The following is a 13,160-nucleotide window of genomic DNA, read 5'->3' as shown; positions in this document are numbered from 1 at the left end:
TTTTAAAGTCTTATTATAAACTTACCTTAAAAACAGAACAGCGAACATCAGCTGAAGTTACATCAAAAGCAAGATCTCCAATTAGTTTTTTTAAAAGCTCAGCAAGGATGGTTGCAGGAATCATGTCCCAGTATTTGGATGTTATTTTACTAACACCAAGTACCCCTGTAGAGCGGACCAATGGTTGAGGATCTTCTAAAAGACTCTATAAACAAAGAAGAAGAGGAAACAAATTTCATGTATGCATCATCATGCTGTCTGTTCATATTTAAAATAAGAAACAAAAATCATCGCTATTAGCATTTAACCAAACCATATAAGATGTGATATTGTGAAATATTTCCATATCTGGAATATTCTCCAAATGAGTGTTTATTGCTATTATTAAACAATTTTTGATTAGAAAACAAAATTAAGATAAAAATATTGGCAACGATTTTCAAAAACATCACCTTAAAGTTAGGCTCTTAGAGTAGAATTTTCAAAAGTTATTGAAAGTCAATGAGACTTGTGCATGAACCTCACTTAAACACTTGAAAATCTCACCCCTAAGGTTTGCCTTTATGCACCTAATCATCAAGTCTCACTGTTCACTGTTTGTGAGGCAATGACCTTAAAACCCGGAATTTCCAGGAATCTTCAGTGATCAAATATTTATTCTTGTGAATACAACAATAAATTTCCCCAAACAGAATAAAACACTGCTTTAGGAATAAACTGGCTAGCCCTCGTCTTTCTAAATTCATTATTTTAACTCATATCTCCCCCATACTTCTGTTTAGATACTCCATCATAGGAGCTGCAGATATTTAAGATTAATTGCAGATTTTCAGCTGCTGCAGCACAAAAGTCAAGTAATCAAGTATAGAGCCCTCCTTACCCATTGTACCCTAAGTAAATGAATGTCTGCAGCCAGTGTCATCTGGCTTTCCTAAGCGCGCTCTCAGGTTTTTGAACCATACTTGTAGCTCAATTAATGTAAACCCAGACCCTCACTTCATTAGTATTTAGGCCCCTTTCCAAAACATTGCTATTCCACCTGAAATCAGAGTGTGCACAAGATTAAAAGAATTTAATTGCATATTTCTGCACACTTTCCTGTGGGTAACATTCTCAATCCCCTTACTCCATTAATTGCAGTATATTATTTCAAATGGTCTTACTGCCAAGTAAATTTTGCCAAATGTTTAACTTAACATTTTGTTTTCACATTGTCTTCATGAAAACTTACGAAAAGTTCTTCAAACTGTTTCTGAATTTCATTATCCATATCCTCATTATTAAAATGGGGATCACGAATAGGAAATGCTTCAACAAACAATAACGCTGCATTTGATCGAACTTCTGAGTTTCTGGCCTGTTACAATGGAATAGAAAAGAAATTGTTCATAAAATTGGTACTCTTTATTAAAACTTATTGACAAATATTCTTCAGAATCACCCGTATCAGTTTACTACTTCTAATCAAATAGGAATTCTATTAAAATAATTGGATTAAACATAACAATTTATAACAACTTCTACATCTCACAGTTCAAAGTTCTGCTCAACTAGAAAATTCTAGGTTAGCTGTAAATTGAGTTCTCAGAGCATATTGGCTTCAAAGATGCAGAGGATTCACACTTGGAGGAGTGCCATCTTGTATAGGCCTAGAATAGTTAAAGTCAGTTAGCACTGCTACAGGCCTTCAAATATGTCCTCTGTGGTAGAAAGGCTGCAGCTATAAAAGGTGGTACTTTGGTCTCACCCCTTAAATTAGTGCTCAGAATATGGAAATTGAATTCAAGCAAACATACCTGAAGGTTTTATTTTGGGGGGCAGGGAGCGGGGAGAAGGTCATCCTCTGACACTTTTGGTATTTGTCACTACTTGACAAAAAGTACAAATTTCATAGGGATTTTTTGAATTGGTTTGAACATTTTATTTAATTAAACAAACAAACAAAAACTTAATGACAGGTTTCAGAGTAGCGGTCATATTAGTCTGTATTCGCAAAAAGAAAAGGAGTACTTGTGGCACATTAGAGACTAACAAATTTATTTGAGCATAAAACCTTTTGTGAGCTACAGCTCACTCCACCGGATGCATTCAGTGGAAAATACAGTGGGGAGATCTGTATATACAGAGAACATGAAACAATGGGGGTTACCATACACACTTTAAGGAGAGTGATCATTTAAGATGAGCTATTAACAGCAGGAGAGCGGCGGGGAGGGAGGGAGGGAAGGGAAGAAAACCTTTTGTAGCGATAATCAAGGTGGGCGATTTCCAGCAGTTGACAAGAACGTCTGAGGAACAGTTGGGGGTGGGGCAGGGAGGGGAATAAACATGGAGAAATAGTTTTACTTTGTGTAATGACCCATCCACTCCCAGTCTCTATTCAAACCTAGGTTAATTGTATCCAGTTTGCAAATTAATTCCAATTCAGCAGTCTCTCCTGGGAGTCTGTTTTTGGAGGGTTTTTTGGTTGAATAGCTGCTCTTAGTTCTGTAATCGAGTGACCAGAGAGATTGAAGTGTTCTCCAACTGGTTTTTGGATGTTATAATTCTTGACGTCTGATTTGTGTCCATTTATTCTTTTATGAAGACTGTTCAGTGTGACCAATGTACATGGCAGAGAGGCATTGCTGGCACATGATGGCATATATCACATTGGTAGATGCGCAGGTGAACGAGCCTCTGATAGTGTGGCTGATGTGATTAGGCCCTATGATGGTGTCCCCTGAATAGATATGTGGGCACAGTTGGCAACAGGCTTTGTTGAAAGGATAGGTTCCTGGGTTAGTGGTTCTGTTGTGTGGTTGCTGATGAGTATTTGCTTCAGATTGGGGGGCTGTCTGTAAGCAAGGACTGGCCTGTCTCCCAAGATATCTGAGAGTGATGGGTCGTCCTTCAGGATAGGTTGTAGATCCTTGATGATGCGTTGGAGAGATTTTAGTTGAGGGCTGAAGGTGATGGCTAGTGGCATTCTGTTATTTTCTTTGTTGGGCCTGTCCTGTAGTAAGTGACTTCTGGGTCCTCTTCTGGCTCTGCCACTCTGATTCTTCACTTCAGCAGGTGGGTATTGTAGTTGTAAGAATGCTTGATAGAGATCTTGTAGGTGTTTGTCTCTGTCTGAGGGGTTGGAGCAAATGCGGTTGTATCATAGAGCTTGGCTGTAGACAATTAATCGTGTAGTGCGATCTGGGTGTTCACATCTCTCTCCTGCTGGTAATAGCTCATCTTAAATGATCACTCTCCTTCCATTGTGTATGCTAACACCTATTGTTTCATGTTCTCTGTGTATATAAATCTCCCCACTGTATTTTCCACTGAATGCATCTGATGAAGTGAGCTGTAGCTCATGAAAGCTTATGCTCAAATAAATTTGTCTCCAACGTGCCAAGTACTCCTTTTCTTTTAACAAAAACTTAAGTATATCATCCACCACGTTCTTCAAGCAATGTGTATGTCAATAATTAGTAAGTTTAATTTACTCCTTAAATTCAGAAAAGGCAATCTTGTAATAACCTAAAATTAGAATTTACAATAAATAATAAGCATTTTTGCATCAGTATCCCCAATATCTGTCTGAAATTACTGAAAGTAGCCCTGGTCCTAGCAAATGCAAGAATCCTCAGTAGCTTTAAAAAGGGAGGATAAAATGGTTACCTACCTTTTGTAGCTGTTGTTCTTCATATCCGTTCCATTCTAGGTGTGCGTGCACCCATGTGTGCAGTCGTTCGAGATTTTTGCCTTCGTGGTATCCATAGGATCAGCTGTGGCGCCCCCTGGAGTGCTGCACTCATGCATTCGTATATTAGGCGCCACCAGCCCTACGCCTTCTCAGTTCCTTCTTCCCAGAAACTCCCACAGAGGGGCAGGAGGCTGGGTAATGGAATGGACATGAGCAACACATCTCGAAGAACAGTTATGAAAAGTAGGTAACTGTTTTTTCTTCCAGTGCTTGCTTATGTCTATACCATTCTAGGTGACTCACAAGCAGTGCCCATTGGAGGTGGGATCAGAGTTCACGGTCACACAGCTTGCAGCACTGCTCTACAAAGCCAGCGGCATCATAAGCTTGCTGGGTAAGTGTGTAATGAGATATGAATGTGTGGACAGACAACCATGAAGCGGCCCTACAGATCTCTTGGATTGGTACCTGTGCCAGGAAGACTGCTGACGACGCTTGTGCCCTAGTTGAGTGTGCCATCACAATTGCCAGCGGGGGCACTTGCGCCAACTTATAGCAGTAGGGGATGTAGGCAGTGATCCAGGCCAAAATCATTTGAGCAGACACAGGGTGACCTTTCATTCTGTCTGCCACTGCAACAAACAACTGCATCAACTTGTGGAATGCCTTTCTCCTGTCTATGTAGAAGGCCCAGCCCCTTCCTGACGTCCCGGGCATCAAACCTGCATTCTTCACCTGACATATGAGGCTTTGGGAAGAAGACAGGTAAGCATATGTCCTGGCCCTTTCATTCACAGCAGACACGACCAGTGACACCGCTGGAGAGTGCGTGTAGAGGTATTCGAACCCTTTTGCAAGAATCTAATACTTCTTTTCCACCTTGCAACAAGTCAGTGGAATGGAAGAGGGGGTTTGAGACAGCGATTTGGCAATTTTAAGACCCCTGGGTGGACAGGCAGCACGACCCGGGCTGGGGTGGAGGAGGATACAACATTGAAGAGGTCACTGGACTCTTCCGTAACCTCCTCAATTTGTAGGTTAAACTTAGCAGCCACTCTTTTAAGGAGGGCCTGGTGCTCCTTGAGATTGTTGGGGGGACTGCCCACTTGGGAGGGATCCGCCACCGCTTCATCTGGGACGACTACACCACTTGTGGAAGAGCAGGTTCCCTCTCCCTCTTCAGGGATGGCTCTTTAGGCGCTGGGGTTTGGTGTGCTGCTCCTGCGTTGGATTTGGCACTGCGTTCCAGTTCTGGGGCTGGTGGTGCCAGGGCTGGTTGGTCCAAGGTAGCCAGGGAGGGCTGGTGAGAACACCGGACCGGCATTACTGGCACGCGCCATGGGTTTCAATATGGCCATTGAGCGGGCCACTGCCCCTGCTGCACGTTGTCGCTGTGGGTGACACATGGGTCTCACGAGTCGGCAGTGCATCACCCCTTCTTGGCAAGGGGCTGAACTCCCAGTTCGACTTGGACCACTGCCCTTCTGGTGATCAGGGTGGAGCAGTCAAGGCCCAAGTCTGCCGACTGACTCTCGTCAGCAACCGGCGAGGTGAAAGCGAGGAACAGCACCTTCCCAACGAATGGTACCAGGGAAATGGGACTGGTGCCATGACAAGGAGCAGCCCTGCCTGGGCAGGGATCAACATCTTAGAGACTGTCTGGGCGAAGGTGAGCTGAGCTGCAGTAATCTCTGATGGGAAGCTCGCCAGTACTCGTAGTACAGGGACCAGTGCTTCGACTCCGGTGTCCCATGTCTTGTAGATGGGGAGCATGTTGAGGATCTGGGCCTTCTAGTCGGTGACCTAGGATACGGTGCCGGAGTCCGAAGCCACAGAGATAGAGATCTGCACCTGTGGTCTAGTGATCAAGGGTTCTCCACAGCTCTATAAGGCGGTCCCATGATCGGCTTGCCCTTAGATGTCGGGGTCTTAGCTGACAGTCTGCCGCCTGGTTAGGTGCCAGTCAGCCTACTTGCTCTTTAGCCGGGGCCACTTTGGGCAATGATGGCCCTGGGAGAGACCATGGTTCCCTACCTCTCCCTGGAGTCAGATCCCTGGTCGGGCTGGGGGCGTCCAACCTCCGCAGTAATCCCGTGAAACACCAGGGTGGGCACATGGCCTGACATTGGTCCTTTGCCCAAAGATCCTTGCCCTTCTGGTGCCAGGAGGCTCTTCTTCTTTTGCCACTTCTTGGACAAGCCAACTCTCCAGATACTGCTAAGGCAAAAGTCTCCAACAACTATGCATGTAGGCACACACGCACACATACCTAGAATGGAATCAACATGAGCAAGCACTCAAAGAAGAAAGCATTTTACTGGGTTGCAAGTAAATGAAGGCTTTTGTTCCATTGACTCACCTGGCAGATGATGCTTTTTTAAAAATACCGCTGAAACCTGACTTAAGAAGAGTAGATTGCCATCACACATTACATTAAGGTTGCAAGGCAACAGTTGCCAAATGCATAGAGGGAGTCAGAAAAACAGTCTGAAAAGTATGCATGTTTTCCTACAAAAACTACTAAAGTGAAAGATGCCTTAGAAATTCAGATAGGGTTCTGGTATTTGTTGTAGTAATGAAATTATTTGAACTGAGAATTAGGAATAGCATCAGCATTAACGATGCAAAAAAGAAAAGGTAATGCTTTTATATAAAGATCTAATTGCACAGCTGTTCTATTGCCATGTGTTCATCTAAATCTAAGATGCATTTCATAAAGGAAATTAATACCGCACATGTTCAGTACTGGTGTATTTTCAAATCACTTGTAATGCATGTATTTCTCAACATTATTGTTTCCAAACTGAACAAAGATTACACTCTAAGTGTTCTGTAAGTGTTCTGCTGTTTGGTATTAATGCAACATAACCCCCTCTCCAAAACCCCACAACTATACAAACTTTAGAAGTGTAAAATGTATATTTATTATTTGTATAACTATAGTATCTAGAGGCCCTAGTCATGGGCCAGGACATCATTTGGGCTAGGTGCTGTATAAAATAGAAAAAAGTAACCGCTCCTACCCCAGAGAATGGTACAATTTGAGCATAAAAAAAAGAGACAATAGATGAGGAGTACAAAAAAATAAATGAGAATACTGAAGAACATGATAGGCAGTTGTCTCAGCACACCAGTGACCTAACTGTTGTCACTTTTTTGCGGGCATTATGGAAAAGGAGTTTTAAGGAGGACTTTGAAGGTGGATAATAATTGAGTTTTGCAAATGTTTACAGGAGGAGCCGCATGGGAGAAAGCACAAAGATGCTTGTTTGGAAATTTAACAACTGGGAGATTGAGGTTGGCATCATAGGCTGATCAGAGGTGGAAATCAACTTCTTGATAGCAGAGAGTGAATCAGGATAAGGACAGGCAATGAAGTGCATTCAAAGTGAAAACAAGTAGCTTAAGTTTGATGTGACAGAGAAGGGGGAGTCAGCAGAGCAATGCAAAGAGGGGTGACACGGTCAAAGTGATGAGCTAGCAAAATGATCTTTGCATGCTCACTTAACTAAGAAAGACCTGAACATATTTTTATGTAATTTACAAAACAAATCACTTTTATATTGTTACTGTGATACTCACTTCACTTACATCATGGCAAAACTGTTTATGAAAGCTATCACTGGTTCCAAGTTAGGTGGTACACAGCAAACAAGGTTAGATTAAAATAATGTACAGGAGGGGTAATATTAAATCAAATTCAGAAAAGAATATGAAATGTTGCTCAAAAAAATTAAACATCTGGTGAATCAGCACTGAATGCTACTCTCAACGAGGGGCATACTGGCCCCTAAGTGGTCCCTTTCTCCCCATTCCCTACATACATCTCCTTTGTTTCCTGACATCTTGTGCCAGATGGAGAGGGGGCAGAAACTCAAGTGCCAATGATGTAAAACAAAGGCTGAACACAACATACGTCTCAAAGCCTATGCTGAAGCTGTATTACACAACAAGTGAACCTTCCCTTTCAACTTCCATTGAAGTTTCCAAATCTCACCCCCAGGAACTATCCAGGTAAACTGCTTCTTCATCAATCTTGAGACTACAGCCTGCATCAGAACTATCATCCTACTTCACTGAAAAGATCTTTCACATTCAGGAAGGCTTCCTAAAGAGGAGATAACTTACCTGTAATTGGAGATTCTTCAAAATGCATGGTCACCATCTGTATTCCACTGTGGGTTATGCATGCACACCATGCACCCAGAGTCAGAGAATTTGAAAACAGTTTTCAGAGTAGCAGCCGTGTTAGTCTGTATTCGCAAAAAGAAAAGGAGTACTTGTGGCACCTTAGAGACTAACAAATTTATTAGAGCATAAGCTTTCGTGAGCTACAGCTCACTTCATCGGATGCATTTGGTGGAAAAAACAGAGGAGAGATTTATATACACACACACAGAGAACATGAAACAATGGGTTTATCATACACACTGTAAGGAGAGTGATCACTTAAGATAAGCCATCACCAACAGCAGGGGGGGGAAGGAGGAAAACCTTTCATGGTGACAAGCAGGTAGGCTAATTCCAGCAGTTAACAAGAATATCAGAGGAACAGTGGGGGGTGGGGTGGGAGGGAGAAATACCATGGGGAAATAGTTTTACTTTGTGTAATGACTCATCTCCTTACAGTGTGTATGATACACACCCACAAGTACTCCTTTTCTTTTTGAAAACAGTGTCCTTCCGTCTGCACATGCACCCAAGCCATGTGCTTCCATCCAAGATGACAAAAGGCAGGGGAGACCGACCACATCAAGTTCCTTCTCCATCGTGAAACTGACAGATCTGAAGCTGAGGGACTGAGGACAGGAAGTGGCGCACAGATAGGGACCACATATCTTGAAGAAACTTCAGTTACAGGTAAGTAACCTCCTCCTCTTCGAATGATGGTTCCTATTGTATTCCATCGTGGGTGATTGACAAGCAGTACTTACGTTGGAGGAGGGTATGAGGATAAGGATGGAAGGGTCAAGTGGAGAACCACTATGCCAAACAAGGCATCCTAAGTTCCCTCTAAGCTGCAAGGCTGCCCAGCAGACTATCAAGTATCGCATACTTCAGGTGCCCCTCCATCCACTGCTGCATGCTCCTACCCTCTGCCTTGGAGCTCCTGGGAGCCTCCTGCTTGTGGTGCAGAGCAGGGAGGGAGGGAAGGGGAGGGGAGGACATTGATGTCAGGGTGTCCCCCTCCCCTGCACCCCATCTCCACAGAGCGGCGGCGGGGGGAGGGGGAGAGGAGGGGAAGAGAATATACACGACAGGGCCCGGGAATGGGATGGACGGAGCTTGCTGGCAGCTGCTGTTCTATCTGAGCAAGCAGGCTTCAGACTGGTGAGTGCCGATTTACTTAAAAGGGTAGCGTACTTAAAGGGGCAACGCATGTGTCTCTCTCTCTCACACACACACACACACACACACACACAGTCTTTCACACTCACCTCCCAACACATACTTGTATTATTATTGTTGTTACTTCTTGATACTTCTTTCAAAGTGTGTTATTTTAGTTTTTTGACTGGTCTATGCATTTCATAATTTTTATTTCTCTCACGCTTAAATTTAATTCTTTGAGTAGTGAGTTCTAAAATGCCTAACCTGTCCTGGTTGGAGTAATTATCCCTATGGTAACTTTTTAAAAATATATAATATGTCTAGGTTTTTAGTTTCTATTGGTGGCACACATCTGCACATTACCTCGATATGGTGCACATAACAAAATTCTTTCCGCACATGGATGGAAAAAATTAGAGGGAGCATTGGAGGCATCCGCTGCCGAGTCCTGGACCAAGGCATTGTGAGCGTGTGGACAGAGCTCCACGTGGTTGTTCTACATATGTCTATGCGAGGCACATCCTGAAGGGATGTCGTGGTCATTGCTTGAGCTCTAGTGGAGCTAGCCTGTATGCCAGAGTGGGGAGGTAAATTCAACAGCTGATAGAGTTTAATGCAGTCAGAAATCCATTGGGAGATTCTCTGGGTGAAGACGGCCTGTCCCCTGATTCTCAGTGCTATTACAATAAACAGTTTAAGGGACTTCCTGATTATTTTTGTTCACTTCAGATAAAAGGCCAGAGCTTGTCAGATGTCAAGGGAATGGAGCCTATGTTCTTCTGCAACTGTGAATGAATTGGTAAATATGAAACCGCTGGGAAAAAATTCAGGCGTAGGTGTAAGGAAACTTTATCCTTATGGAATACTATAAATGGCAGGTCCACCATTATAGCTCCGAGTTCCCAAACCCTTCTCACCAAAGTGATAGCAACAAAGGCAGCGGCCTTCATGGAGAGGAGGGACTGAGAGCAAGATGACATTAATTCAAAGTGTGTGTGTGGGGAATTGTTAATATCAAGAGTACCAGATTCAGGTCCTATTGAGGCGCAATCTTTTGCAGGGGTGCAAAGGTTCTTAGGAAGCCTTTCCAAAATCCAGCGGTTAGCAGGTATGTAAAAACAGTAACCCTCCACAGGAGGATGGAATGTGCTGAGGGCGAAACCTGATGTCTTTAAAGATAGAATGTAGTCCAGGATTTGGGGAATCTTCACAGCTTCTAGTGGAATCTTTCCTACTCTTAGAATGTCTTGTAATGCCAAGGAACATGCCTGTTCTATAGTTTATGCCCATCCAAACAGCACTCTCTGAGGTGGAGTGGACATGGATTAGGATGCTTGATCTTGCCATTGTACTGGATCAGAAAGATTGGGGAAGTTCAGGATGGTAATGTTCTGGATGACATGTGCAGGAGATTGGGGATCCAGAACTGTCTGGGCCAGAAAGGTACAATCAGAATGACCGTCACCTTGTTTCATCAGTTTTTGTACATCACCCAAGGTAGGAGAGGTAGTGGAAGAAAGAAGTAGTTGAATTGGTCTGACCAGGAGAGAAAAACGGTTACTAAGCTTCTCGTAACTGTTGTTCTTCAAGGTGCGTTGCTCGTGTCCATTCCAATTAGGTGTGCGTGTGCCGCGTGCACGGCAGCCAGAAGATTTTTCCCCTAGCAGTACCCACTGGGTCATCCTGGGCACCCCTTGGGGGTTACGTCTTCATGGCGCTCAATATAGGGCCCTGCTGATCTGCCACCCCCTCAGTTCCTTCTTACTGCCAGTGATGGCTAGCTGGAACACCCTTAGGCTCTTGCCTAAGCAAGTCGTCTTTGCAGTGTCCTGGTATATAGTTGTTTATAGTCAGTGGTTTTAGTAGTTATATTCTAGCCTGTTGTTTATAGTCAGTGGTTTTAATAGTTATGTTCTAGTTACTAAATATAACTATTTAGTAGTTATATTCATTTGGGCCCCCCACCCCAACACTCCCGACACCAGGACATGCCTCGGTCCCTGGATTTTAAAGCCTGCGAGGACTGTGGCAAGTCTATGCCCAGGAGCGACCCACACACTTCATGTTTGAAGAATTCGGCAGAGAGCCATTTGAAGGAGCCCTGCAAGATCTGCAAGGGGTTTCACCCCAGAACCCTAGAAGACTGGGACCAGCATCTCAAATTCTCCGATTCCTACAATGGAATACAGTAGGGACCATCACTCAAAGAAGAACAACCTGGATTTGCCCTCCCTGTGTTCACCAATATACAGACTGCCTGCATTCCTCGTGTTCAGTACATGCACTCATCAAGAAATTCTGGAAACCCTGAAAGAGTCTTGATCCAAGACCTATGAATCCAATCCATGTGCCCCCTGGCTTGTGAAAGAACTGTGATAAGCAACTGATGCCACACACAACTGAAAAAGCCAACTCCTCATTCATCCACCTACAAAACAGAAGAGACTATCATCATGTTTCTCACCATTGAGCTCAAAGAGATCTCTGTAACATATCTACAAGCCATCAAAGATACTTTTCAATTTTCGTCAGACTGCCCACACAACAACCAAGTGTACCATATGAATCATAACTGGTGATTTCACCAGCCATACCACTCAATAAAGCTATACAGAGAACAGTGACGATGGACGTGACGTGAGCCGTCGCTCATCAGTTAAGCCTGATTCATCACCTGAAGCTACATAGTTCTTTTAACAGTTGACGGTAGAATCATAGAAAATTAGGGTTGGAAGAGACCTCAGAAGGTCATCTAGTCCAATACCCTGCTCAAAGCAGGACCAACCCCAACTAAATCATCCCAGCCAGTGCTTTGTCAGCCAGGGCTGTGTGTTTATACTCACACTCATATAAGTGCGAGTATAAACCTGACCTCACTTTTGTTAGCACTACATTAGCTTTCATAAGTAGAAAATTGGTGCTAGACCCAATTTCGAGATCACATCCTCCTCCACTTGGAATTGAGGTACATGCTTCTGTCATTCCTATCTTTACCCTGTTCTGATGTCAGTTCAACTTTGAAAGCAAACTGGTCAGCATTCTCCAAAGATCTTGACATAGCTGTCAGACTTATTGAACCAATACTTAAGAACTACATCCACTTTATTGATGTTATATGTCGCTTTGCTAGGAGAAACCTACCTTGTCAGAGGGAATATAATCCCTGCCTAACACCCCAGTCAATTATACTGTAGGAGGCGTACAAAAATTCTAAGACCACGTCTTTGCCTATGACAATAGCCGCTAGCAAACATTTGCTGTCAAAAGTCGCTCAAGAATGCCTAAAATCCTAGCAGAACTTGATAAAAATCCATGGATATGACCCATAACAGCAAAAAAAGCATCGTCAACCATACACAAGCTCTGACAATAAAGAGATGAGTGGACATTTCAACATCTCAGCTGATCAGATCACCCACTGAATGCTACTCAGTGGGAAGGTTAAGCAGACCACTACCAACTGGTCATTACTCCAGCAAAGACTCCTGGATATATCCCACAATCTAGATCTTACAGTGTCTTTCTCCCTGAAGGAATTGGATGCTGGCATCAATGCCTGAAAACAGGGAAACCAGCAGGCCAAAATACCATCTGAACTGGACAGATCAAAAATTTCTGACCACATACACAGAAGTGGCTCCTGAGTATGTTCAATACCAGTTTCATCCAGCTCAAACTCCTGAAACTCTGGTAAAAAGCCAAGGCAGTGGCCCTTTTTAACCATCCAACCCAAAAAAAAAAAAACTTTCAACCTCTCTCACTCCTGTTTGATATTTTAAAATTGTTTGAACGACTATGGTTATTCTGCCTTACACCAATTATCAAACCCTTTCTTATCAACAAACATAGGCTGTTTTTTTTGCTGGGATCGGTCTGTCCTGTACAGCTTCTGAATTTGACAGCATATTGAAGATGGACATGAAAGGGGATTAATTATGAGAGCAGTGTTTATTGATCTCTCAGCCACTTATGATAGTCAATCAATCATCGAGGATTCCTTGCCAAGGTACTAACGTTAACAAAGAACCACCACTTCATGAAGCTAATACAGACTATACTGGAGGACTAAAGATTCTTCATGAACTTTTGTGGCAAACAAAGCTGATGGTGATGACAGTAGAATGGTCTCCCACAAAGTATTGTCTTAGCACCT

The 13,160-nt window shown here is 43.4% G+C and overlaps 1 protein-coding gene across 2 annotated transcripts in view; it reads right to left on the bottom strand.

The window, feature by feature from the left end:
- Positions 1-13,160, bottom strand: part of NCAPG2 (non-SMC condensin II complex subunit G2) — a 119,460-nt gene that overhangs the window by 65,547 nt on the left and 40,753 nt on the right. For both annotated transcript variants that reach the window (XM_038391915.2, XM_038391916.2), the window contains exons 11-12: positions 1,232-1,357; positions 26-205 (exon numbers count right to left, since the gene is read on the bottom strand). In XM_038391915.2, coding sequence (XP_038247843.1) covers positions 26-205; positions 1,232-1,357 — 306 coding nt within the window. The remainder of the gene's footprint in view (positions 1-25; positions 206-1,231; positions 1,358-13,160) is intronic.

This window comes from Dermochelys coriacea, chromosome 2 (genome assembly GCF_009764565.3).
Source record: "Dermochelys coriacea isolate rDerCor1 chromosome 2, rDerCor1.pri.v4, whole genome shotgun sequence".
Taxonomy (NCBI): Eukaryota; Metazoa; Chordata; order Testudines; family Dermochelyidae; genus Dermochelys; species Dermochelys coriacea.
Note: the sequence above shows the minus strand (reverse complement) of the source record. Positions and strands in the feature narration are given on the sequence as shown.